This window comes from Rhinatrema bivittatum, chromosome 5, assembly GCF_901001135.1.
Source record: "Rhinatrema bivittatum chromosome 5, aRhiBiv1.1, whole genome shotgun sequence".
Classification (NCBI taxonomy): Eukaryota; Metazoa; Chordata; class Amphibia; order Gymnophiona; family Rhinatrematidae; genus Rhinatrema; species Rhinatrema bivittatum.
In genome coordinates this window covers 86,572,398-86,599,402 of record NC_042619.1, presented here as the reverse complement: position 1 = coordinate 86,599,402, position 27,005 = coordinate 86,572,398, and the positions used below count along the sequence as shown (strand labels likewise).

The 27,005-nt window shown below is 49.9% G+C and overlaps 1 protein-coding gene across 1 annotated transcript in view; it reads left to right on the top strand.

Annotated features, from left to right (window-relative positions):
- The window catches only part of SACS (sacsin molecular chaperone), a 164,394-nt gene that overhangs the window by 15,755 nt on the left and 121,634 nt on the right, over nt 1–27,005 (top strand). Inside the window, 1 exon segment of the mRNA XM_029602543.1 lies at nt 14,992–15,082. Coding sequence (XP_029458403.1) covers nt 14,992–15,082 — 91 coding nt within the window.

The following is a 27,005-nucleotide window of genomic DNA, read 5'->3' as shown; positions in this document are numbered from 1 at the left end:
TCCTTTCCTCCTCGCCAGTCGTCATCGAGGTCCCAGGCTTGGGCCCATTCCTTTCGCGGCAGGTGGCCTCCACGCGACGGAGCCTCCCAAGGATTCTCCGCCAATAAGTCTACCCAATGAAGGTGTGCCGGCCCATTCCTCCGTTCCGGAGATCGGAGGTCATCTCTCTCTGTTTCGTGAGGAATGGGTCAAGATCATGTCGGATCGGTGGGTCTTAAACATTATAGAACATGGTTACGCTTTAGATTTTGCTCGCCCACTGAGGGATCTCTTCTTGGTGTGTCTCCTTGCGGATCTTGGGCAAAACAGCAGGTGATACTCCAGACCCTGTGTCGTTTGAAGGCTCTGGGAGCAATCATCCCAGTTCCGCCAGGCGAATGCCGGACAGGCAGATACTCCATTTATTTCGTGGTCCCCAAGAAGGAGGGCTCCTTCCGTCCGATTTTAGACTTGAAGAAGGTCAACCGGGTGCTTCGGGTACCTCGCTTTCGTATGGAGACGTTGAGATCCGTCGTGGCCATCCACAAAGGCAAATTTTTGGCTTCTTTAGATCTGACGGAGGCTTACCTGCACATCTGCATCCAAGAGCATCATCAGCAGTTTCTGTGGTTCATGGCATTGGGCGAACATTACCAGTTTCAAGCGCTCCCGTTCGGTTTGGCGACGGCTCCCCGAATTTTCACCAAGGTAATGGCGGTGGTGGCAGCGGCTCTTCAGCGGGAGGGGATCCTAGTTCATCCCTATTTGGATGACTGGCTGATTTGAGCAAAATTGGAAGACCTTTGCAGGAAGGCGGTTCAGGCGGTTTTGCATCGTCTTCAGTTACTTGGCTGGGTTGTCAATTTCTCCAAGAGTCAGCTGGTACCATCTCAGGTGTTGGAATTCCTGGGAGCCCGTTTCGACACAGTGGTAGGCAAAGATTTCCTTCCCCAGGAGAGGATGAACAAGCTGATGACTCAGGTTCGCCGTCTGTTGGCCCTTCCTTTGCCCACAGTCTGGGACTATTTGCAAGTTCTTGGCTCTATGGCGTCTACTCTGTAGTTGGTTCCCTGGACGTTCGCTCATACGAGACCTTTGCTTTTTCGCTGGGATCCCAAGTCCGAAGAGTTCCACTTATGCTTACCCCTCATGGATCCAGCCAGGAGCAGTCTCTGATGGTGGTTGGTTCCCGACCACTTACAGCGGGGGATGGACCTGGAGAATCCCCAGTGGATGATTGTGACAACGGATGCCAGTCTCTCCGGTTGGGGGGCAGTTTGCCAGTCGCGATCGGCACAAGGACACTGGACAACTCAGGAGTCCAAGTGGTCCATAAATCATTTGGAGACTAGAGCGGTTCATCTAGCGCTGAGCAGCTTTCTCCCCCTCATCCACCATTGGTCCGTAAGGGTTCTCTCCGACAATGTGATCACTGTGGCGTAAATCAATCGGCAAAGGGGAACAAAATGTTGGCTGGCTGCAGAAATGGACAAGCTGATGATTTGGGTGGAACGCCATCTTGTACGGTTAGCGGCGTCTCACATAGCCAGAGTGGACAATGTCCAGGCAGATTTTCTCAATCGCCAACACCTAGACCCAGGAGAGTGGGAACTGTCCAAGGAAGCGATGAGGCTCTTGGCTTGTCGGTGGGGAGTGCCCCGTCTCGACTTGATGGCAACTCGGCTCAACGCAAAGGCAGCTCATTTCTTCAGTCGCAGAAGGGAGCACGGAGCAAAAGGGGTAGATGCCCTGGTCCTTCCGTGGCCCCACAACATACTTCTGTATGTGTTTCCTCCTTGGCCATTGGTGGGCAAGGTCCTGAGATGAATAGAGTCCCATCAGGGGTCGGTGATCCTCGTAGCCCCAGATTGGCCACGGAGTCCTTGGTTCGCAGACCTGATCAACTTGGCAGTAGACGGGCCCTTGCATCTCGGTCACCTTCCGAATCTACTTCGACAGGGTCCAGTATTTTTCGATCAGGCGGATCGCTTTTATCTAGCGGCTTGGCTTATGAGAGGAGGCAGTTGAGAAACAAAGGCTATCCGGATGCGGTTATTTCCACTCCGCTATGTGCCCGAAAGACCTCTACCTTGCTCACCCACATTAGGGTATGGCAGGTTTTAAATTCTTGGTGCGGCGGGTTGAAGGTTTCCCCGCGTCGGGCCACCATTGTGCACGTTCTCGCATTCTTACTGTTATGAGCGTGGACCCTTGGACCGATCGGAACCGGATGAAGAGTCGTTGAATGAGATGACAACGGAGGTCCCGATCGGAAGGCGGCAAGGACGGAGTTGAAAGTGGCTGGAGGAGGATCCGGGAAAGCCCTATGCGACCAAGGGCCGTGGCAAGGGAGGATGAAGCGGTGGAGCTGGTACAATGGTGAGGAGATCTTCGCCCTGGAAGCCGAGCCTCCCCCGAGAGGAGCTCGTAGGAGTTCGGCCGCTGGGACTTAGGAGATTCACCCTGGAAGCCGGAGTCCCCCCAGGAGGAGCCCGTAGGAACTCGGCCGCTGGGACTTAGGAGAGCCCGCGGGGGCGGAGTCCGATGGAGTCCGAGGTTGTCGCTCACCAGTCCAGAGTCGTGTACCAGAGTATCGTTGCTTGCCAGTCCGGGATCAGAAGCCAAAGGATCGCTGTAAGCCAAGGCTGGGTCCGAGAGCTGGGAGTCGTCGTAAGCCAGTCCGAGGTCCAGAGCCAGAGGGATCCCCGTAAGCCGCACCGGGGTCAGAAGCCAAGAGTCGTCGTAAGCCAGTCCAGAGTCAGAAGCCGAGAATCACCGTAAGCCAGTCCAGGATCAGGAAGCACAGGAAATCAAGAGGATCAGGAACGCAGCAACTGGAGACAGGGTAAACCTGGGAACCTCGTTGCAAGGCAATGTCTTGGCTGAGCTGCAGGGTATAAATACCCTGCAGCATCTGACGTCACCCGGAGGCTTCCCCTGCTTTTTCCCGCGCTGGCCCCTTTAAATTTGGCTCAGAGATGCGCGCGTGCGTCTAGGGGGCGGGGCCAGCCGCCGAGGAACGCCGGCTGCTGCGACGCAGCGAAGAGGGCCTGGCAGGAGCTAGTACAGGCCCGGGTGAGGCGGGGGGACGCCGAGCCCGTGGTGGCTGAGGTCCCCGGAGGTCCGGGGAGCGGGAGCCCGAAGAAGTGAGTAGCGATTCCGGGGCCGACCCGGAATCGCAACAGTACCCCCCCTCCTACGCCCCCTCCCGGGGGGCCGCGGCTTGTCTGGGTGCGCGGCATGAAACAGGCGAAGAAGGTCTTTATCCAAAACATGGGAAGAGGGCTCCCAGGAATTCTCCTCCGGGCCATATCCTTCCCAAGACAGGAGGTATTCCCACCGATGGTGTCGGAACCGGACATCCAGCACCTCTTTAACCGTGTACGTGGCCCCAGGGTCAGCAGTGACAGCAGTAGACGTCGGTGGCAAAGGACGAAAGCGGGAGAGGACCACCGGCTTGAGGAGAGAGACATGGAAGACGTCATGTATGCGAGGGTAGATGGGAGGCGTAGGCGGTAGGAAACCGCGCCAACACGTTCGGCTACCTGGAAGGGGCCGATGTAACGAGGCGCTACCCTCATGGACGGAAGCCGGAGCTGGATGTTCCTAGTACTGAGCCACACTCTGGAACCGGGCAGAAACACTGGAGCAGAGCGCCGAGACTTGTCCGCGTAAGCCTTGAAGCGTGCGGCGGTGTGGCGGAGCTTTTCTTGCGTGGAGTGCCAAAGCTGCTGAATCTGGCTGGCCATCAGTTGCGCCGCTGGCGAGGAGGTAGAGACTGATAACGGTAGTGGAGGCTTGGGAACCTTTCCATAAACCATCTTGAAGGGAGGCTGTTGCGTGGCGGAGTGTCAATGGCGGTTGTAAGAGAACTCCGCCCAGGGAAGAAGAGCAGCCCAGTTGTCCTGCTGTTCCCCTACAAAGGCTCGAAGGAACGCCTTCAAGGTACGGTTCGTGCGCTCCACTTGGCCGTTGCCCTGGGGGTGAAACGCCGTGGTCAAGTCTAGTTGAACCCCAAATTTCCGACAGAGCGCCCGCCAGTATTTCGCCGTAAATTGGGGTCCTCGATCCGAGGCGATGTGCTGCGGCAAACCATGCAGGCGGAAGATGTGTCGGATGAACAGCTCGGCTAACTCCAGGGCCGTAGGTAACTTGGCCAGTGGCACAAAATGGGCCATCTTCGAGAAGCGGTCAATGGTGACCCAAACCACCGTTTTCCCCTCGGACGGGGGCAGCTCTACCACAAAGTCCGTGGAGATGTGAGTCCACGGTTCCGTAGGTATCGGGAGTGGTTGGAGGAGACCCCAGGGACGGCCTGGTAACGGCTTCTGCTGTGCGCACGTGGGACAAGACTGGACATATAGGCGGACATCCTCCTTTACTCGTGGCCACCAATAGAATTCGGTTAGTAGTTCCAGAGTCCGGGAGATACCAGGGTGGCCCGCTGTCAGCGAGTCGTGCGCCCAAGCTAGCACCTTTTTCCTCGAGCGGAGGGGAACCACCGTCCTACCATCGGGTACTAGGTCAGTGGCAGCCAAGTGGACTTTCGCAGGATCCAGGATGTACTGAGGGGTTTCAGAAGAATCTTCTATTTCTGTAGTGCGTGAGAGGGCGTCCGCCCTAATATTCTTGGCCGCCGGTCGTACCGGAGGGAGAAATTGAACCGGCTAAAAAAGAGTGACCAGCGTGCCTGTCGGGGGTTGAGCCTTTGTGCTTGGGATAGGTATGCCAAGTTCTTGTGGTCCGTATACACTACGATTGGGTGTTGGGCCCCCTCCAACCACTGGCGCCATTCCTCGAAGGCCAGCTTGATGGCCAGTAGCTCTTTGTCCCCGATACCATAGTTCCTTTCGGCAGGCGAGAATTTCCGGGAGAAATAGGAACATGGCCGGGCTTTACCATCTCTGGAAATCTGGGACAGAACGGCCCCTACAGCCACACTGGAGGCATCCACCTCTACTACGAACGGGCGTGCGGGATCCGGGTGCTGGAGACAGGTGTCTTGAAGAAAGGCTTCCTTTAGAGCCTGAAAGGCTTGTACGGCGGTTGGAGTCCAGTTTCGGGCATCGGCGCCCTTGCGTGTGAGGGCCGTAAGGGGGGCCACCAAGGTGGAGTACTGTGGGATGAAGTGACGGTAAAAGTTGGCGAAGCCTAAGAAGCGCTGGAGCGCCTTTACTCCCATCGGCTGTGGCCACTTCCGGATAGCTGCAACTTTATCGGGGTCCATGCGGAAACCAGTCGAGGAGATGATGTACCCTAGGAAGGGCAAGGATTCTTCTTCGAACTGGCACTTCTCCAGCTTGGCATACAGTCGGTTCTCCCGTAATTTTAGCAGCACCTGGCGCAAATGTTGGCGATGTTCTTCAAGGTTCTGTGAGAAAATCAGGACGTCGTCCAGGTAGACAATTACTGAGGTGTACAAGAGGTCGCGCAACACCTCATTCATTAAATTCTGAAACACGGCCGGGGCGTTGCAGAGACCAAATGGCATGACGAGGTACTCATAATGGCCGTCCCTGATGTTAAAGGCGGTCTTCCACTCGTCTCCCGGTCGTATCCGTACGAGGTTGTACGCCCCTCTAAGGTCCAATTTGGTGAAGATGCGAGCCCCCTGCAACCGATCCAGGAGTTCCGGAATGAGGGGCAATGGATAGCGGTCTCGTCGGGTGATCTGGTTCAGGCCCCGGTAGTCAATACAGGGCCGAAGAGACCCGTCCTTTTTGGCCACAAAGAAGAAACCGGCCCCTGCGGGGGATTTAGATGGTCGTATGAATCCTCGGTCTAGATTCTCCTTAATGTAGGCCGACATGGCCTTGGTCTCAGGCAAGGACAGAGGATAAACTCTACCACGGGGAGGCGTGGTATCTGGCAGCAAATCAATCGCACAGTCGAAAGGGCGATGCTCAGGTAATAACTCAGCCTTTTCTTTAGAGAAGACATCCCTGAAAGCCTGGTACTGTGGTGGTACTGTCAGCGGAGCGGTAAGGAGTGGAAGCGTCTGAAGTGGACGAGCAGGAAGACAACTGTGGGAGCAGGTTGGCCCCCAAGACGTGATCTGAAGCGAGTGCCAGTCTATTACTGGCGAGTGTTTTCTTAGCCAGGGCAGTCCGAGGATGAGCGGGTGAATGGATCTCTCAAGGATGAGAAAAGAGATCTCTTCCTTATGAAGGAGCCCGACCTGAAGCTGGAGAGAGCTCGTACGAGTAGTAATGGACCCTGGAAGGGGAACCCCTTGGATGGAAGATACTCGCAACGGGGGTTCCTGAGGCAAGACCTTAAGGTGCAATTGTTGCGCCAGGTCCCGGAGAATAAAATTCCCCCCAGACCCGGAGTCTAGCAGTGCCAGGGTATCGAACCCTCCTTCAGGAAGACAGAGTTTAGCTGGAACCGTACACGGGGAGTCCGGAGAGGTACTGCCTAGAGTCAACTCCCCGCTAGACTCTAGGTTCTGGCGTTTCCCGGACGCTCGGTGCAGCGAGCCAGGAAATGACCCTTACCACCGCAGTAGAGACATAGTCCCTGTGAGCGTCGACGCCTTCGTTCTTCGGCCGAGAGAGGGCCCCGGCCCAACTGCATGGGTTCTTCAGGCGGAGATGCAGCTGCCGCAGATGGTGACGCTCGACCCCGCGGAGGCGTGGTTCGACGGGCGGACAGCCCCTGGGCGGACCGCCGCTCTTGGAAACGGCGCTGGATATGCCGGTCCACGCGTCCAGCCAGTTCGATGAGTTCCTGTAAGTCGTCCGGAAGGTCCCGGGCTGCGAGCTCATCCTGGAGCCGAGGAGACAGACCCTCCAGAAAAATCCCATGCAAACTGTCCTCGCCCCAGGCCAACTCGGTGGCCAGGGTCTGGAACTCCATCGCAAATTCCTCTAGGGGGCGATTCCCTTGCTTCAGCTGGAGGAGTTCGGAGGCAGCTGTGGAGGCCCGGGATGGCTCGTCAAAGATCCTCTGGAAGGCTTTGACAAATTGCACGAGGTTATTTAAGCGGGAATCTTGGCGCTCCCAAAGGGAGGAAGCCCAAGCCAAAGGTTTCCCATCCAGAAGGGAAATAATGTAGGTTGTTTTTGCCCGGTCCGTGGTAAACTGCGCAGGCAGGAGGTCAAAACGGATGTAGCAGTGATTGAGGAATCCTCGACACGCCTTCGGATTCCCCGAGTACCTAGGAGGCGCTGGCATCTGTACCGGAACAGGGGAACCCGGGTTGACCTGAGGTGTAGATGCTGAGGAGCGAGCTGCGGAGGCCCCATCTACGCGATCCGCCAGGCGTTGGACGGCAGACATCAATGTATCCAGGCAGGATTGCTGCTGCTGCAGCTTCTGGGCAATGCCCGGAATGGCCTTTAGACCGGCTAGGTCCGCCGGGTCCATGGCCTTGCAATCTGTTACGAGCGTGGACCCTTGGACCGATCGGAACCGGATGAAGAGTCGTTGAATGAGATGACAACGGAGGTCCCGATCGGAAGGCGGCAAGGACGGAGTTGAAAGTGGCTGGTTGAGGATCCGGGAAAGCCCTATGCGACCAAGGGCCGTGGCAAGGGAGGATGAAGCGGTGGAGCTGGTACAATGGTGAGGAGATCTTCGCCCTGGAAGCCGAGCCTCCCCCGAGAGGAGCTCGTAGGAGTTCGGCCGCTGGGACTTAGGAGATTCACCCTGGAAGCCGGAGTCCCCCCAGGAGGAGCCCGTAGGAACCCGGCCGCTGGGACTTAGTAGAGCCCGCGGGGGCGGAGTCCGATGGAGTCCGAGGTTGTCGCTCACCAGTCTAGAGTCGTGTACCAGAGTATCGTCGCTTGCCAGTCCGGGATCAGAAGCCAAAGGATCGCTGTAAGCCAAGGCTGGGTCCGAGAGCTGGGAGTCGTCGTAAGCCAGTCCGAGGTCCAGAGCCAGAGGGATCACCGTAAGCCGCACCGGGGTCAGAAGCCAAGAGTCGTCGTAAGCCAGTCCAGAGTCAGAAGCCGAGAATCACCATAAGCCAGTCCAGGATCAGGAAGCACAGGAAATCAAGAGGATCAGGAACGCAGCAACTGGAGACAGGGTAAACCTGGGAACCTCGTTGCAAGGCAATGTCTTGGCTGAGCTGCAGGGTATAAATACCCTGCAGCGTCTGACATCACCCGGAGGCTTCCCCTGCTTTTTCCTGCGCGGGCCCCTTTAAATTTGGCTCAGAGATGCGCGCGTGCGTCTAGGGGGCGGGGCCAGCCGCCGAGGAACGCCGGCTGCTGCGACGCAGTGAAGAGGGCCTGGCAGGAGCTAGTACAGGCCCGGGTGAGGCGGGGGGACGCCGAGCCCGTGGTGGCTGAGGTCCCCGGAGGTCCGGGGAGCGCGGGCCCAACGCGGGAGCCCGAAGAAGTGAGTAGCGATTCCGGGGCCGACCCGGAATCGCAACACTTACAGGAAGTCTTAAAGAAAGGCTTGGCGTACAGTTCGCTTCGGGTGCAAGTAGCGGCATTGGGCTGTTTACGGGGTAAAGTTGATGGTATGTCCCTTGCAGGACATCCTGATGTGGCGCGCTTTCTGAAAGGAACCAAACATTTACACCCTCCGTTGCGTCCAGTGTGCCCTTCGTGGAGTTTGAATCTGGTCCTCCAGGGGCTGTGCGGTCTTCCTTTTGAGCCTCTAAAGTAGGCTACATTGAAGGATTTGATGCTCAAGGCGGTGTTCCTCGTGGCTTTCTGTTCAGCCAGACGGATTTCTGAGATTCAAGCATTGTCCTGTAGGGAGCCATTCTTGCGGATTTCAGATTTGGGAGTTTTGCTTAGGACGGTGCCTTCTTTCCTGCCGAAGGTGGTTTCGGCCTTTCACATGAATCAGTCAGTGGAATTACCAGCCTTTTCTGATTTGGATCAGAGCTCTCCTCAGGCTCATGATTTGCGTAAATTGGATGTCTGCCAAGTACTTCTTCGGTACTTAGAAGTGACTAATGCCTTTCAGTTATCAGACCATCTTTTTGTCTTATGGAATGGTCCTAAGAAAGGACATAAAGCGTCCAAGGCCACTATTGCTCAGTGGTTAAAAGAAACTATAGCTTCGGCTTACATATGCCACGGGCGACAGGTACTGGATGGTCTTAAGGCTCATTCGATCAGATCTCAAGCGGCATCTTGGGCAGAGAACCAATGTGTTTCGCCACAGGAGATTTGCCGAGCAGCTGCTTGGAAATCTTTACACACTTTTGCTAACCATTACCGCTTGGACGTCCGAGCTCTGGATGTCGATTGTTTTGGTAGCAGTGTGCTTCGAGCAGGACTTTCCGGGTCCCACCCCAGTTAAGGCTGCTTGGGTACATCCCAGCAGTCTGGACTGATCCAGGTATGTACAGGGAAAGGAAAATTGGTTCTTACCTGCTAATTTTCGTTCCTGTAGTACCACAGATCAGTCCAGACGCCTGCCCAGGGGGATTGTGTTCTGGTAAGCTTGCTCGATGTCTTTATTTAGTGAATTTACAGTTTGCAAAAAAAAAAAAACAACACACAAAGGAAGAATATCTACTGCTGTATATAGTTTTCACAGGCTCTTGTTTATATAAGTTCTTTTGATCTAGTCATTGGCTGTTAAATTGTCTCCATTCTGCTTTGATATTGATTATACTGAAGGATCGCAGGTGGCACACCGGGTTATCAGGGGATGCCTTACAGCTTTTTTCTCTGACTCCATCTGCTGGAAGGGAGGCATAACCCAGCAGTCTGGAACGAAAATTAGCAGGTAAGAACCAATTTTTCCTTTAATGTAGGTATGCCTTGGAGAAAAGCTTGGGAAACATTGCCACAGATCAGTGTTTGCAACTCAGGGAAGAAAAAAAACCACTTATCCTTATGAGCCAGGCCCCCATTCTCACTCTGATCTACTGGGTTCTCCACCCGTTTTCTCTGTTAACCCTCTACCTTTCTTGTTCAGTCTGTCCTCTGGTTCTCCCCACATACTGGTGCTTTCCTCCACTGCACCCCTACCCAGTTCTCCACCACTTTCTGATTTCCAGTGCTTTGTCTTCTCCCCCGATACTTGTTCACTTTGTTCTCCAGAGGCCCCCTCCTTACTCTTGTCCCAATGCTGTCTTCAACACTGTGCCCCTGTTGTTAGTTATTGTATTTGTTTCTGTAATCTGGGCTCCTCCATGTGGCTTTTAGTAAGCTTTAGCTACACAGTGCCTGTACTCCACTGTCCTACTGGTGCCAGCTAAGCCATTCCCCGAAAACAGCACAGAACTAAGGGCACCTTGTGGCTTTTTGACTATGTTTGAGCTGCATAGAGACAGAATAGGGAAGTAATAATAGTACTGTAGTTAGGACAGGAATGAGCATGTGCGACCCTATTCCTACCATATAACTGCCATAAATCAGTGAGCCTATCTCCCAGTGAACTTTTGTTGTAGAACTTTTCCATTGTAAATGCTTGTTTCTTGTGCATTATTTATTTTTTATTTTTAGATTTTTCACACTTTTTTCAGCCCTTTAAAGCGGATTACATTCAGATACTGTAGGTATTTAGAGGTATCAAAATGTCAATCTCACATATATATTTGTCTTGTTTCTTAGATCTTATGGTTCAGACTCTGAACTAATTTTAGTCCTTCTACTCTGCCTATATCTGGAGGTACAACCTCCAGAAATGTACACAATACAACAGATGAGGTTTCACCAATTATTTGTACGCTTTTTCCTCCCCTACTGGTACTGCCCCTCCATATGCATCCTATTATTCCTAACAGTTATCTTGTTGCACTGTTTCTCAATCTTGAGATCATCAGATATGATCACTCTGAGATCTCTATGTTTGGTACATGTGATATCTCCAGGACTATTGCTGGACTAAATGGTGTCTTAGGTGGTGGGGTGGGGGGGGGGGGCGGGGGTAAGAAAGAGTCTTCTTCACATGTAGCTGTGGTGAAGGAAAGATCTCCCTTTGATGTGGAAGCATGGGAGCTTACTTCTCCGGCAGTTACAACAGCAGTTGCATGGCACACAGATTCCCATCTCGCCCATTCCTTCCGACAGCTGTGTGCCATTCTTGCATTTTTGTACTCCAAATGTGACTGCATTTTTTTGCATTGAATCTTAGCTGCCAAGCACTTGATGACTACCCAAGCTTTCTTAGATTACTCTTCATTTTCTCTATCCATAAAGATGGTCCACCCTGTTGCAGCTCTATCATCTACAAAAAAACAAACTTTTCCTACTTGCCCCTCTTCAGTATCACTTAAGAATATATTAAATGGAACTAGACTCAGGACTGATTCCTGAGGCACTCCTCTGATAACCCCTTTTTCCTTGAAGTGAGCTCTTATTTATAACCACCATCTGTTGTCTATTATTCAGTAGGGATGTGAATCGTTTTAGGACGATTAAAATTATCATCCGATAATTTTAATATCGTCTTAAACCGTTATGGAACACAATACAATAGAGATTCTAACGATTTATCGTTATAAATCGTTAGAATCGTGAGCCGGCACACTAAAACCCGCTAAAACCCACCCCCGACCCTTTAAATTAAATCCCCCACCCTCCCGAACCCCCCCCAAATAACTTAAACATTTCCTTGCCAAATCCTACCTCCTTCAATCCCCCCCCTCCAAATGACTTAAATTACCTGGGGGTCCGGAACGGCAGCGGTCCGGAACGGGCTCCTGCTACTGAATCTTGTTGTCTTCGGCCGGCGCCATTTTCCAAAATGGCGCCGAAAAATGGCGGCGGCCATAGACCAACAGGATTCGACGGCAGGAGGTCCTTCCGGACCCCCGCTGGACTTTTGGCAAGTCTTGTGGGGGTCAGGAGGCCCCCCCCCAAGCTGGCCAAAAGTTCCTGGAGGTCCAGCGGGGGTCAGGGAGCGATTTCCCGCCGCGAATCGTTTTCCGTACGGAAAATGGCGCCGGCAGGAGATCGACTGCAGGAGGTCGTTCAGCGAGGCGCCGGAACCCTCGCTGAACGACCTCCTGCAGTCGATCTCCTGCCGGCGCCATTTTCCGTACGGAAAACGATTCGCGGCGGGAAATCGCTCCCTGACCCCCGCTGGACCTCCAGGAACTTTTGGCCAGCTTGGGGGGGGGGCCTCCTGACCCCCACAAGACTTGCCAAAAGTCCAGCGGGGGTCCGGAAGGACCTCCTGCCGTCGAATCCTGTTGGTCTATGGCCGCTGCCATTTTTCGGCGCCATTTTGGAAAATGGCGCCGGCCGAAGACAACAAGATTCAGTAGCAGGAGCCCGTTCCGGACCGCTGCCGTTCCGGACCGCCGCTGGACCACCAGGTAATTTAAGTCATTTGGGGGGGGTTCGGGAGGGTGGGGGATTTAATTTAAAGGGTCGGGGGTGGGTTTTAGCGGGTTTTAACGATTTTAACGATATATCACGATATTTTACCCCCCCAAACGGCAACAATACGATTCCCTCCCCCTCCCAGCCGAAATCGATCGTTAAGACGATCGAGGACACGATTCACATCTCTATTATTCAGTCATTTTGTAACCAAGTCAAGCAGTTTTGTATTCACTCTTAGACTGCTCACTTTATTAGCCTGTGAGTCAGCATTAAAATTTTTACTGTAATCTAAGTATAATGCATCCATTCTCCTTGAACAAGCAGGCCTGAATTAGCCATTATACATGATTGGCTAATTCATCCAGTGATGCCAGCATGGACCCAGCTTTCAGAATTCAGTGAAGACTTTACTGAGCAAGCACGGGAATTCCCATGTATGCATCCTGTCTCATAAGCCCCTTCTTCACCCAAACTATCACACAGACATATATCAGTTTTTCTCAGAAATGTTCTACTTTTTGAGGTCTAGTGCTCCTGTTTTTCTTCGTTGCTTTAAAATTTTTCTGCTGCTTCCTTGATAACCCCTAAAATAGAACTTTAAGTTTTAAAAAAGAAGTTTGAGAATTTTAAGAAGATGTTAAAGAGCAAAGAAGCCTATAGTAAGCAGTTTAAGGCCTACATCTGTGGGCGCTGGATGTCCATCATGGGATACACATTCTGTCTGCTATCCCTATTTGGGCCTGGACCATGATGATTTCAGCTGCTATAGTTGGAGTCGTTTTTCCCCAGGGTCCAATAGTACCTTGCCGGGAAGATAGAGAGTCTAAGGGAAGGCATCAAGGCATCGATGGGTAAGAGCCCCAAGCCTCAGATCAAGGCTGAGGAGTGGAGCTGCTGTCTGTCAAGGAGCGAGGCGTCATTGGGCTCCCATTGCAATAAATCGAGGTGGGAATTTCCCCCTCTCGGTCCTGCAAGCCCAGGAAGGCTTTCCCCCTTGTGGTGCTGGCCTGACTCAGGTCCAGTGTTGAGTGTGGTGTAGAAGTCTGTGGCGCTAGAGGAGGCACAGAGAATAGCTGGATAGCATATGATCTGGCTAAAAGGTTGTCTAGCTAGCTTGCGGGTGGGGTGGGAGTGTTCTGGGGCAGAGCTGGTTATCTGGTAAAGTTAGCCGGATAAACGCTAATTTTCACTGTTGTCTGACTAACGTAGCTGGATAACTTTAGGACTGCCAAATAGCAATCCTAAAATACACTGAATAAGTGTATCCAGCTAGATATGAAGCCACTTGGTGATACTTTACCATTATTGCGTGATGATGATGAAGTGCTGCTAGGCCAGTCATTCATCAGTATGAATAGTGCTGTCAGGAGGGCCCTTGCGTCCCTCCTGCTGGTGAAAATTGGGACCCTTGAGACTGGTAAGGATTTATTCCAAAAGGGTGGATGAGGATCAGTCTGCTTTTTATTGGTAAGGGGGAGGGAGGGGTTTGGTATGTGGGGAGGGGAGAGTCCTAAATCAGAGATTGGGGCAGTCTTGGTGGGGAGGTTGAAAGAGGGTGAAATCCTGAGCATGGGGTTTTGAGATGCAGTGTGTGTGTGCTAAAAAGTTAACACCTAGTTTGAAGTAGGTGTTAATTTTTAGGCTTTAGTAGTTCCACTGTAAATAGTGGCTGGAGGAGAGCATGCCATGCTCTTTACCTAATTTGCATATTGCTTTCCCTCCTTTACATGCAGGAACCCACTAATGTCCTGTGACCTCAATTTAGGGTGCATGCTAGGGCCTTAGTGCATATCCCACTATTCTGGTACATGCTTAAACAGCCTTGGCATGCATGCTAACTTTTTGTATATAGGCGCCCCCCCCCCCCCCCCATTTCCAAGTGTACTTTTTTTTCCAAGGCTCATTTTCAAACCTGATGATTAGCTTGTATCAGGGAAATCCACTGCCTTAGTATGGGGCAAACGTGAAAAGTTTTACAAACCTTCATTTCATTTATTTTAACATATTAGTGGCATGTTAGTACACTTCAACATGTAGAAACATAAAGGTCAACAAACTAGCTGTAGGTAATATTATTTTATTGGAGTAAATTTATTGAGCTGTAATAGCATATGGCTTTGGATTTAATTATTTTCTTTTCCAACCATGCCCAAGGCAAGTTACATTTCAGGTACAGTAGGGTATTTCCCTGCCCCAGAAAGAAAATCTAAGTTAATACCTGAGGCAATGGAAGGTGAAGTGACTTGCCCAAGGTCACCAGGAGTATCAGCATGAGAAGTGGAATTTGAAGCCTGGCTTCCCTAACCATTAAGCAGACATCCTAGCTGACTCTGTTCTGTTTAAACTCTTAACTGCACTGCTTCTTCACTGACTAAATGAAAGGAGCATAGCTTTTTAAAGCTAGCCAAAAATGTATTGAATTAGACCAATAAAAAATAAATCACTTAAAACCTGTTTGCTGATTCTTGTTTCTGCACAGTCAAACCTGGAAAAATTTCAAAGGTTTGTTAACTTGGCTTTTTGAACTTCTTCAAAGAAAGGCTTCAGATTTTGAAAAATTTGAAGTGGATTTTGTCAGAATGTGGACCAGCTTTAGATTTTTAAAAATATCTTTCTAATTTCCCCAAATCTAATTATTCCATTGAACTGGAGCAAGACTGAAATCCACCTGATTGGAGTTTGACTTCAAATTGTTTGCGCAGCTTTACATAGCACTATACCTAGGAACTGTTTCTTGACATTATTCTTTCACTTTGTCTTTCAGCTATGGGATTGGACCAAAATTGGAGACCTTATGCATTCCCAAAATCCTGCTGTTTTTCTAAATCTACAGTCAAAAGGATTAAAAGGAGGAGGTATAATGAAGCATTAATTCAGATTTGATATATTTTGATTTTGAATATATTTACCCATGAAAGATTCAAAGTGCATTGCTTTTTAATTATTTTACTTTCTCACAGGACAAGCAGGATGGTTGTCCTCACAAATGGGTGACATCGAGGATGGAGCCCACCACGGAAAACTTCTGTCAAAGTTTAACAGAACTTTGACTGGCCCCTACTGGGCATGCCCAGCAAGGCACTGACCCTGCAGCCAGCAGGGGTCTCCCTTCAGTCTTCTTTTTTCCGCGCAGCAGTTGCCACGCGGTGAAAGGAGCTCTTCTTACCACGTTCCTGACAGGAATTCGGTTTTTTCTTTCCGAAGAAAATTTGCCCCTCAGGGGTCTCCCTTCGACAAATTTTTGTCACCTTCGCGGAATCCGGTAAGTTTTTTGCCATTTTTTTTTATCGACTGCCGTCGATTTTTGGCCCTCGAGGCCTGTTGGCACTTACCGATCCCGCGGCTAAATTTGGCCCTAGGCCATGGCGACGGGGTTCCGTCGATGTCCGGATTGCACCCGGACTATGTCAATCACAGACCCCCATAGGGTTTGTGTTTTGTGTTTGGGTAGTGAGCATGATGTCCTGACTTGCACCAAATGTGCCTTAATGACACCTAAGGGTCGCAAAGCCAGGATGGAGAAGATGGGGCTCCTCTTCCATGCACCCACCCCAACGCCATCGATAGCATCGACGTCATCGGAACCGGCACCGTCGAAGTTGCACCACCACCGTCAACCCTCCGGTGACCGTCCACCATCGATGACTTCCCGGCCGTCGACTCCTGTCCCCTCCCCGGATGGGCGAGGAGATCGGAAGGACAAGCATCGCCATCGACGGCACAAGTCTCGGCCCGTCGAGGATCCACAACCATCGACCTCTGAACAGGCCGAGCCACCGACTAAAAAGCCTCGGTCAGACCTGGCACCGTCCACGTCTCGTTCGCAGGCACCGAGGAAACACTCACCCTCTCGGGGTGCGGGAGCCGTGATCCCACCGGTTACGGTGGTCCCTCCGGCTCTGCCTCAACCTCCCTCTCCCGTTGAGCCGGGTATCGTTACCCCTGGTCTCCGGGCAGAACTGGACCGGCTGGTCCAGGAGGCCATCGAGAAAGCGATGCGAAGGTTCCAACCTCCACCGGCACCGTCTCCGGCATCGATTCCGGCACCGACCCCGGCACCGACTCCGCCACCGAGGAGGGAACCGACCACCGAGCCTTTGGTGGACACTCTAGCACCGCTACTGCGCCGCATGGAGGCACTTGTGACAGCCCTTCCATCGGTGATTCCAGTAGCACCGACAACTCCATCGTCTCCGACAGGATTTTCATCGGCAGGAGAAACACCGTTTCTGATTCCCCCGTCCGGGGTGGTCCCATCGGTGCCTTCGCATATCTCTCCACCGATCTATCCTTCGGCTCCATCGATTCCAAGACCGGCACCGATTCCATCGGCAGCCCCGAAGCCCTCGATGCCATTCTCAATTCCACCTGCAGCACCGATTCCATCAAGGTTTCATTCGATGCCTTCGGATCCTCAACCAGGTCCTTCAGGGCTTCAAGCCCCACATGATCCTTACGATACCTGGGGTGATGATACATCTTCTGACACAGATTTACCTTCACCACCATCTCCTACAGAGAGTAGAAAACGATCTCCTCCTGAGGATCTCTCCTTTATTAATTTTGTAAAGGAGATGTCAGAAATTGTACCTTTTCAGCTGCAATCTGAGACTGATGACAGACACCAGATGATGGAACTGCTCCAATTTCTGGATGCTCCAAAAATCATCGCTTCCATCCCCATTCACCAGGTGTTTCTTGACCTTTTAAAGAAAAACTGGGAATCTCCTTCATCTGTGTCTCCAGTTAACAAGAAGGCTGACTCCACATACCTCGTCCAGTCAGCACCAGGGTTTCAGAAGCCTCAACTGGATCATCGTTCTATTGTGGTTGAGTCCGCGCAAAAGAAGGCCAAGCGTCTAAAGCCACACTCTTCCACTCCACCTGTCAAGGACAATAAATTCCTGGATAGTGTGGGACGGAAAGTGTATCATGGGGCTATGTTGATTTCACGCATAGCTTCATACCAACTTTACATGACTCAATATAACAGAGCCATCCTTAAACAGATGAAGGACTACGCTGACACATTGCCGGACCAATACTAGCCACAGCTTCAAGCCCTTCTTAACAAAGGATTTGAGGCAGGGAAGCACGAGATCAGAACGGCCTATGACATCTTCGACGCTTCCACAAAAGTTTCAGCTACTGCCATCTCAGCCAGACGTTGGGCTTGGTTAAAGTCATCCAACCTTCGCCCAGAGGTCCAGGATCGTCTAGCTGATTTACCCTGCTTAGGGGACAATTTGTTTGGAGAACAAATTCAGCAGATTGTGGCAGAATTAAAAGATCACCACGAGACGTTGAAACAACTTTCATCTGTTTCATCTGAGGTGTCCTCCAAACAACCACCTAGGAAGGACTCTAAAAAGTCGTTCTTTCGGCCATGTCGTTACTATCCTCCATCGGCCAGGCCTCGTCCTGCTCGACCCTCCAACAGACCTCAGCCACGTCAACCTAGGAAGCAAAGACCTGCTGTAGCCCCACCTCCTGGGCCTGCGGCGGGCCTTTGACTTCCCGGTACGGAGCACATGCCGCATCCCACTCCCAGACATCCCTGTGGGGGGTCGACTGTACCACTTTTTACAACGCTGGATACAGATCACCTCAGACCAGTGGGTGCTAGCAATTATCGCACAGGGTTACCACCTCAACTTCATAACTCTTCCGGCAGACTCCCCGCCTCTTCAAGCATGGAGTCTAACCAGCCATTTGACTCAATTACAACAGGAAGTATCCCTTCTTCTGCAATCAAATGCTATAGAACCCGTCCCTCCCTCTCAACGAGGGAAGGGATTCTATTCCAGGTACTTCCTCATACCAAAGAAATCAGGGGGACTACGTCCCATTTTGGACCTTCGGGCCCTCAACAAATACCTTCAAAAAGAAAAGTTCAAGATGGTAACCCTGGGCGCGCTGCTCCCTCTGCTGCAAAAGGGGGATTGGCTGTGCTCTCTCGACCTCAAGGACGCTTATACCCACATTGTGATTACACAATCCCATCGCAAGTATCTGCGGTTTCTGGTAGGCCGCGACCATTATCAATACCGGGTACTACCTTTCGGTCTGGCATCTGCTCCACGAGTCTTTACCAAATGTCTCGTAGTAGTAGCAGCATTCCTCAGGAAGGAAGGTGTCCACGTCTACCCCTACCTGGACGATTGGCTAATCAGGGCCTCCACCCCTCAGATTGCTCAATCCTCCCTAAAATTGACAATTCACACACTCCTTTCCTTAGGGTTTCTTGTCAATTACGAGAAATCTTGCTTAGTCCCGTCTCAAACCTTATCCTTCATTGGAGCAGACTTGGACACCTTACAGGCAAAAGCCTACCTTCCGCTTCAACGGGTCCAAACTCTCATGTCCCTAGCCCGCCAGCTCCAGTCTCAAAACACTGCCACGGCTCGCCAATTCCTCATTCTCCTAGGACATATGGCATCCTCGGTTCAAGTCACTCCCATGACCCGACTAGCCATGAGAGTAACACAATGGACTCTGCGACACCAATGGATTCAAGCTTTTCAGCCTCTGTCCTCCATAGTCACAGTTACACAAGCGCTACGCCTGTCTTTAACCTGGTGGACGACTCAGGTCAACCTCCTTCAGGGCTTACCTTTTCTCCTACCAGATCCTCAAGTAATCCTAACCACCGACGCTTCCCACGTCGGTTGGGGAGCCCATGTGGACGATTTCCAAACCCAAGGGTTATGGTCACCAGAGGAAGCCGAACACCAGATAAATTTCTTGGAACTTCGAGCAATCCGCTACGCGCTCAGAACTTTCAAAGATCATCTATTGAATCAGATAATCTTAATCCAGACAGACAACCAAGTGGCCATGTGGTACATAAACAAGCAGGGAGGCACAGGCTCCTTCCTTCTGTGTCAGGAAGCTGCGCAGATTTGGGCAGAAGCCCTCTCCCACTCCATGTACCTCAGGGCCACTTACCTGCCGGGAGTAGACAATGTATTGGCAGACCAGCTGAGCCGTGTCTTCCAACCGCACGAGTGGTCACTAGACCCTCTGGTAGCGACCTCTCTGTTTCGCAAGTGGGGTTCTCCCCGCATAGACCTCTTTGTGTCCCCTCAGAACCACAAAGTGGACGATTACTGCTCTCTCATTTGAAGGCAGTACTCTCAGCCGAGGGATGCCTTCTCCCTCAAGTGGACGACAGGTCTGCTCTATGCATTCCCTCCACTTCCTCTTCTGTCAAGGACTCTCGTGAAGCTTCGCCAGGACGGAGGAACCATGATCCTGATAGCACCCCACTGGCCACGCCAGGTGTGGTTTCCCATATTCCAGGATCTCTCCATCCGCAGGCACATCCCTCTGGGAATGGATCCGCATCTGCTCACTCAAAACGACGGATGCCTACTCCATCCCAACCTCCAGGCCTTGTCCCTGACGGCATGGATGTTGAAAGGTTAGTCCTTCAGCCTTTTAACCTTTCGGATTCGGTTTCTCGTGTCCTGATAGCTTCACGAAAGCCCTCCACCAGAAGATCCTATTCATATAAATGGAAAAGGTACACATCATGGTGCACTTCTCAGTCCCTTGATCCCCTTTCCTGTCCAATCTCTAAGTTCTTGGACTATTTATGGCATCTATCAGAATCCGGTCTTAAAACCTCTTCCATTAGGATGCATGTCAGTGCGGTAGCCGCTTTCCATAAAGATATACAGGGTGTTCCTATTTCAGTACAACCCCTGGTAACACGCTTTCTTAAAGGCTTGCTCCATCTGAAGCCACCTTTACGTCCTCCGGCCCCATCTTGGGACCTTAATCTGGTTCTTGGTCGCCTAATGAAACCACCTTTCGAACCTCTGCACTCCTGTGACTTAAGGTATCTCACATGGAAAGTGTTATTCCTTTTGGCTATCACTTCAGCTCGCAGGGTTAGTGAGTTACAGACCCTAGTTACCTATCCGCCTTACACTAAGCTCCTGCAAGACAAGGCGGTACTCCGCACTCACCCTAAATTTTTACCTAAGGTAGTTTCTGAGTTTCATATCAATCAATCCATCATACTACCTATCTTTTTTCCCAGGCCCCACTCCAACTCCGGGGAACAGACTCTGCATACCCTAGACTGCAAACGAGCTCTAGCTTTTTATCTAGACCGTACACTTGCACACAGGAAGAGCACTCAATTGTTTGTCTCTTTCCATCCTAACAAGTTAGGACAACCTGTGGGTAAACAGGCTCTTTCCTCCTGGTTGGCGGACTGCATTTCTTTTTGCTATCAGCAAGCTGGCATTCCTTTTCAAGACCGTGTAAAAGCACACTCTGTGAGGGCCATGGCGACTTCGGTAGCACACCTTCGATCGGTGCCGCTTCCTGACATCTGTAAAGCTGCAACCTGGAGTTCTCTCCATACCTTTGCAGCCCACTATTGTTTGGACAAAGCTGGAAGACAAGACTCCATCTTCGGCCAATCTGTCTTGCGTAACCTTTTTCCAACCTGATGTACCAACACCCTTCCACCTTCCCAGTAAGGTGCGGATGCCCTTTACCAAATTCCACCCCAGTTGTTGTGCCTGTTGCACGTCGTTGGGTGCATTTGGTGCAAGTCAGGACATCCTCAGCTTGGTACTCACCCATTTGTGAGGACAACCATCCTGCTTGTCCTGTGAGAAAGCAAATGTTGCTTACCTGATGTAACAGGTGTTCTCACAGGACAGCAGGATGTTAGTCCTCACGAAACCCGCCCGCCACCCCGCGGTGTTGGGTTCGTTTTAGTTTTACTTTTTTAGGCACTGCCTGTAGCTTTGAAAATCAGACTGAAGGGAGACCCCTGCTGGCTGCAGGGTCAGTGCCTTGCTGGGCATGCCCAGTAGGGGCCAGTCAAAGTTCTGTTAAACTTTGACAGAAGTTTTCCGTGGTGGGCTCCATCCTCGATGTCACCCATTTGTGAGGACTAACATCCTGCTGTCCTGTGAGAACACCTGTTACATCAGGTAAGCAACATTTGCTTTACTTTTCTGATGAGTTTACCTGTATATGGCTATGATGTCCTGTGAGTACAGTTCACACTTGAAATATTGCATAAGTGATGTTATTAGTTGTGTTTTTATTGTTGGCAGCACACTAGGAGGGTGTGCTCTGCTTTTGAGAATAAAAGATAGTATGTTCCATTCATGAATGCAGACAAGCAATTAAAATAAATAAACCTGTCAAAAGGACTATCTAAATCACTGCTAAACTGAGCAATGTCTGTCCATCAAGTTCTGCTGTAAATGGAAAATTTTCAGCTACAAGAGTTTTGTCTGCAGCAGCATACCCCTAGAAATGCTGTTATGGAATCATTTCTAGTACTTTCTTATAGAAGTGCCTGCTCCACTTTCTTGATTTCTTATGCTGTAGCTAGTTAGTATATAGTATGTATAATAATGATGCTAGATATGATTTGGTGGGGAAGAGAGAAAATGATGGGGAAGACTTTTTATTTTCAAGGCAAATGAATAGAACCTCAGTTTCTTTCCTTTTGCCAAGTTTATACCTCTAAAAAACCTGGTATACTAAATGTGAACTAATTTCATTGGAAAATAATAGATGGGATAGTGCAGGCTACATAGTTCAGAGTTATTGAAGTATACATCAGTAATATGTACTGCAATAAAAACAGTGGGGCCGATGCAATACAGTGAGCTCACACGAGCGCACTGTTTAACCCACTGTCGGACGCGGGTTAAATAGGCGCTAATCCACCCCTAATGCAATAAGGGGATTAGCGCCTATTTAACCCTCGTCCAACATGGAGTGAATGAGTGCTCATCACATGCTTTTCTGTACTTCTTCAGTAAAAAAGCAAACAAAAAAACAAAACCTCTTCAGACCAAGTTATTGAAAACGGCCGCTGATAAACTTGGCGTACATTTTTTTTTTTGTAATTATATGTTTATTGGTGAATAGAATAACAATACAATGCCAGCAAGCTGTAAACAATGTGTCACCACGTTTCATTATGAACCCAAATTCAATTTCAATTCCAATTTCAATTCCCACCCCCCTCCCCACCTCATCGACCAACTAGTGTTCTCGGAAATAGTGAAGCCTGTGGGATATAATAATTCGATTCAGGCACGACCGCTCTTCATGGAGCCCTCAACCCGAGCCATATGTACGCCATCTGAGGTACGCATCCCAAGTTCGATGAAATGACTTGAAATTACGTCTTTTTGCCACTGTGAGCTTGTTCATCGTGCATACAGTATCCAACCTGTGCAGAAAGTCTGTGAATGCAGGCCCTCTCAATGACCTCCAAGCACCAGAGATCTCCATGCACATGGCTATGCAGGCTTGTAAGCCGAACTGCTGAGTTCCTTTCAAGTTGTGCCCTCCGAGTGATGAAGTAATGCAAAGTCCATAGATAGTTCAATGTGTTCCCCTACTATGGAGGAAACCCAAGTTTGCAAGCGCACCCATATTGGATTGATACAGGCCCCGGACCACCACATATGTAGAAAAGTCCCAACCTCTTCACAACCCCTCCAGCATTTGTCAGACTTAAGGAGTGACATCTTACATAACCTTTCCGGAGTATAATACCACCTATAGAGTATCTTATAGCCATTCTCAACAATAGCTGCAGAAATCGAGGCCTTGCTGATTTGAAGGTAAATCTTTGACCAGGCTTCACCCTCCAATACATAAGGTAAACCGTTTTCCCATTGTTTAAGAAAGGAGGCCTGAATAGAAAATGGCGTATTGAAAATCTGATAGATCCTAGATATTAGTTTTCTTGTGTCATGGGGCGTGGAGCAAAACCCCTCGAACTGTGTTTTCCCAGCTGTTAACACACCAACTACTCCCAAGCTTTTGTAAAAGTGGGTCACTTGTTGGTATGACAAGATATCTCGATACGTGAGGCCATTGACACTGCAAAGAGTTGAGAAGGGAGTCAGTGTGTCTACACTCCAAATATGCTCTAAGCAACACAGCCCGCTGGCTTTCCATGCGGGAAAGGAGTGTTTAGGGATCCCTGGCGTAAACAACGTATTGTGGAAAAGATGAGTAAGATGAAAATAATCCCTCTTCCCCACAATTCGTGTCTTCCATCTATCCCAAATTTGCAGGGTAATCCTAGTAGTTTGCAACATGTCAGGACAATCTCTCCACGTTTTCCGTGGCTGCCAGGGTAGTGCAGTTATTGGCATATCCCCCAGATAGTATTGTTCCATTAAAGCCCAATGTTTAGGCTCCTGTAGGTTGTGCCAGACTACAAGAGGTCTCAGTTGGGAGGCTACATAGTACCCCAAGAGATTCGGTACGCCTTGGCCTCCCGCCAGCTTAGAGAGATATAGTACTTGTCGTTTCACCCGGGGCGGTCTATACGCTTCCATATGAAGCTAAAAATTTTGCGTTGCCATCGCTGAAGGATGTGTTTGGGGTATCGCAATGGGTATGGTTTGGAACAGATATAGTAATTTCGGTAGCACGTTCATTTTTACCGTGGCTATGCGGCCTAGCCACGATAGAGGCAGTCCATTCCAGATATCCAAGTCCCTGTATAATCTGTGTATGAGTGGTAAATAATTTAATTTAAACAAATCACTGGGATGGCTCAAAGTGTACGCCCAACTGAGTGGCCCATTTAAAGGGGTGGGCACAGCGCATGGCATCCACTGTGGCTGGAAAGCAGGTGATATTAAGAATCTCTGATTTCTCCCAGTTAACTTTAAAGCCAGAAATCTCACTAAATTGCTGGATTTCCTTCTCTTTCGCCATCAATGATATAGTGGGGTTTTTAATTGTAAACATGATGTCATCAGCAAACAGACAGAGTTTGTAAGTATCTGCCCCTACCTCGAACCCTTGTATCGATTTGTTCTGACGGATATTGATAGCCAAGGATTCCAGAAAGAGGGCGAAAAGGGCTGGAGATAATGGACACCCTTGACGAGTCCCTCGCTGAACATTAAAGGAAGCAGAGTATCCCCCATTTATTTTTAAGCAGGCTCTAGGGTTATCATAATGCTTAGCGAGCCAGTTACAGAATCCTGTTCCAAATCCCATCTTGGTTAGGACACCAAACAAAAACGGCCAATGGACCATATCGAATGCCTTTTCGGCATCGATGGAGAGGAAGAGGGCTTCCGCTTTGCTACAGTGTGCCAACCACATCAGGTTCAATAACTTGCGTACATTATCCCCTGCAAGCCTTCCTGGTATGAAGCCCGCCTGATCTTGATGTATAAGCTGTGTAACAAACTTATTGATGCGACCCACCAATATTTTGGCTAGAATTTTTAAATCTAGGTTTATCAAAGATATTTGACGATAGGACCCACAACGAGTGGGGTCCCTGCCTGGCTTCGGCAGGATTGTAATTCCCGCTAGGTTGGCATCCCCCGTGAGGAACCCATCTGCCCTCAATGAATTATAAACTTTTTGTAGGTGCGCAACTATATATGGGCCAAATTGTTTATAAAATTGAGCTGTGAGGCCATCAGGACCCGGAGACTTTCCCACCTTAAGGGTCTTAATGGTATAAAGGATCTCCGGAGTTGTAATCTCCGCCTCTAACTCTAGTCTTGCCTCATTATTCAAGACCGGAACAGTAAGTTTATCTAAATAAGTGGCAACCTGGGTCTGGGAAATAGCATTATTGGAGCTATATAGGGTAGCATAAAAATCAAGGAATTTGTTCCAGATGTCCGTGTTATTAGTAAGTATTGTATCTCCATTCCCCTTAATTTTAGCAATGGTATTCTGATATTGAATCTTTTTTAATTTATGGGCTAGTACTTTCCCCGCCTTATTTCCTCCTTCAAAGTAGGACTGTTTGGACAGCTGCATCCAATGCGCCATTTTAGCTGTTTCCAGCATTAAGAGATCTTCCCTCACCTGAGATAACTGGGTTAGTGTCTGGGCACTCCCTGTAGCTTGGTGGCCGCCCGCGCTAAGGCATCAGTAGTTTCCCGCAGGGCCTGTGCCTCCCTATTATTCCTTTCTTAATAAAGGCTCCTCTAGAGATTAGAATCCCTCGAAGGTAGGCCTTAATGCTTCCCATACTGATGAAGGTGAAACCTCTCCTGTATCGTTTTTGCTGAAAAATTCTTGAATTTGGGAAATTAGTTGTTGGTTAAATTCTTTATCCATTATTAAGGACTCATTGAGCCTCCAAAATTGTATGCCAGCATCGTAGCTATCTAGCTGGATCTCTAAGCTGATTAGAGCATGGTCAGACCATGCAAGTGGTACGATATCAGCCTTGGAGATCTGGTTAAACAGCCCTTTATCCGACAGGAAATAATCTATCCTGGAGTACGATTTATGAGCCGCCGAATAGTAAGTGTAGGATCTGGTATGTGGAAATTTCACCCTCCATACATCCAATAACTGCCATGTATCAATAAGCCCCTGTAGTTTACGCCTGCTAGCCTGGGGTGCCGAGACATACCCCGTGGAGGCATCCATCTTAGGTAACTTTACCAAGTTAAAATCTCCCCCCCCCCAGTAATAGCAGCCCGGTACTATGGGTTAATATTAAGTTAGATATTTGGTCATAGAAAGCCCCTTGATCATTATTGGGGGCGTAGAATTCCCAATAATAGATATCGGCCGGCTGGATCTTTAATACACTTCGTGCTTTCGTAAATAAATTGTGAGGCAAACAAGATCCCCACTCCTGTATACTTAGCCCCTTTGGCACAGGGAGTATAGTATTGGTTGGGATAAGATCGAGACTTCATGAGGGTTTCATGGCGCGCCTTCAAGTGTGTCTCCTTGCATGAAAGTGATATCTAGTTTTTGAAGTGCCAATTCTTTGAAGAATAGTCACCGTTTAAATGGGGTATTTAGCCCCTTAACATTAATAGAGCCAATACGTATGGGAGCCATGATCAACTGTTAAGTTTTAGAACCTCCATTACCATTGTGATGTATAATGCTACCCAAGGACATCCTTGCATATGCAATACAGTTGTCCGTGGTAGGGATGAGGATCCTAGCCAGCAGTATTTATCGTTCCCACTGCTAGGCCATTTACACAAATTGCCCAGCACTAGTTGGTATCTATGAACACCCCCTGTCCCCTTTCCCCGATCCCTGCAAGATCTGCCTGTACCTCCATGCAGACCCATTCTCCTACCTCTCTGGAGGAAAAATATAGCTACCAATACATCCCCCCACCCATGTTAGGATACTTTATACCACACCCATCTTCTGATGCTTCTAACATTTAAGGCATAAGAACAACATAGAACAGAATAGATAAACCTTTGCAGAACTATAAATTGGAAACAGAAGTGAACTGCATAGCGCTGCGCACTTCCTGGTGCCCTCCTGCATATTAACTTTAGTAGTTTAGTCAAGAATTATAAAGTCATGTGCCTGTCACAGCTCTTGTTGAGGAATCCGAACTCCGCTTGAGTCTGCTGTTGCGAGCTCCAACTCTCTGCCATCGGGGATTCGATTCTTTAGCGTTAGTCTTCCTGTTTCCATGGCCCGGGTCGACTGAGGATTTGAATCCCCTGTCTTTTAAGATGGCCGCCGCCTCGTGCACAGAACTAGCCTGAGTTGACACGCCACCCCAGGTAAAACTGAGCCCGAAAGGATGCATCCACCGATACTTCACGTTTTCTGTATGGAAAAATTGAGTAACCTCCCTGAGCTCCATGCGGTTTTGAAGAGTCGCCTGAGATAAATCAGCAAACACCGAGATCTCCTGATTCTCCCACATCCACTGCTGTTGCTTTCTGGCAGCGTTAGCTATAAGCTCTTTTTGGGAAAAGTCATGGAAGCACACAATTCGTCCACTCTGTTTCCTATGGTAGA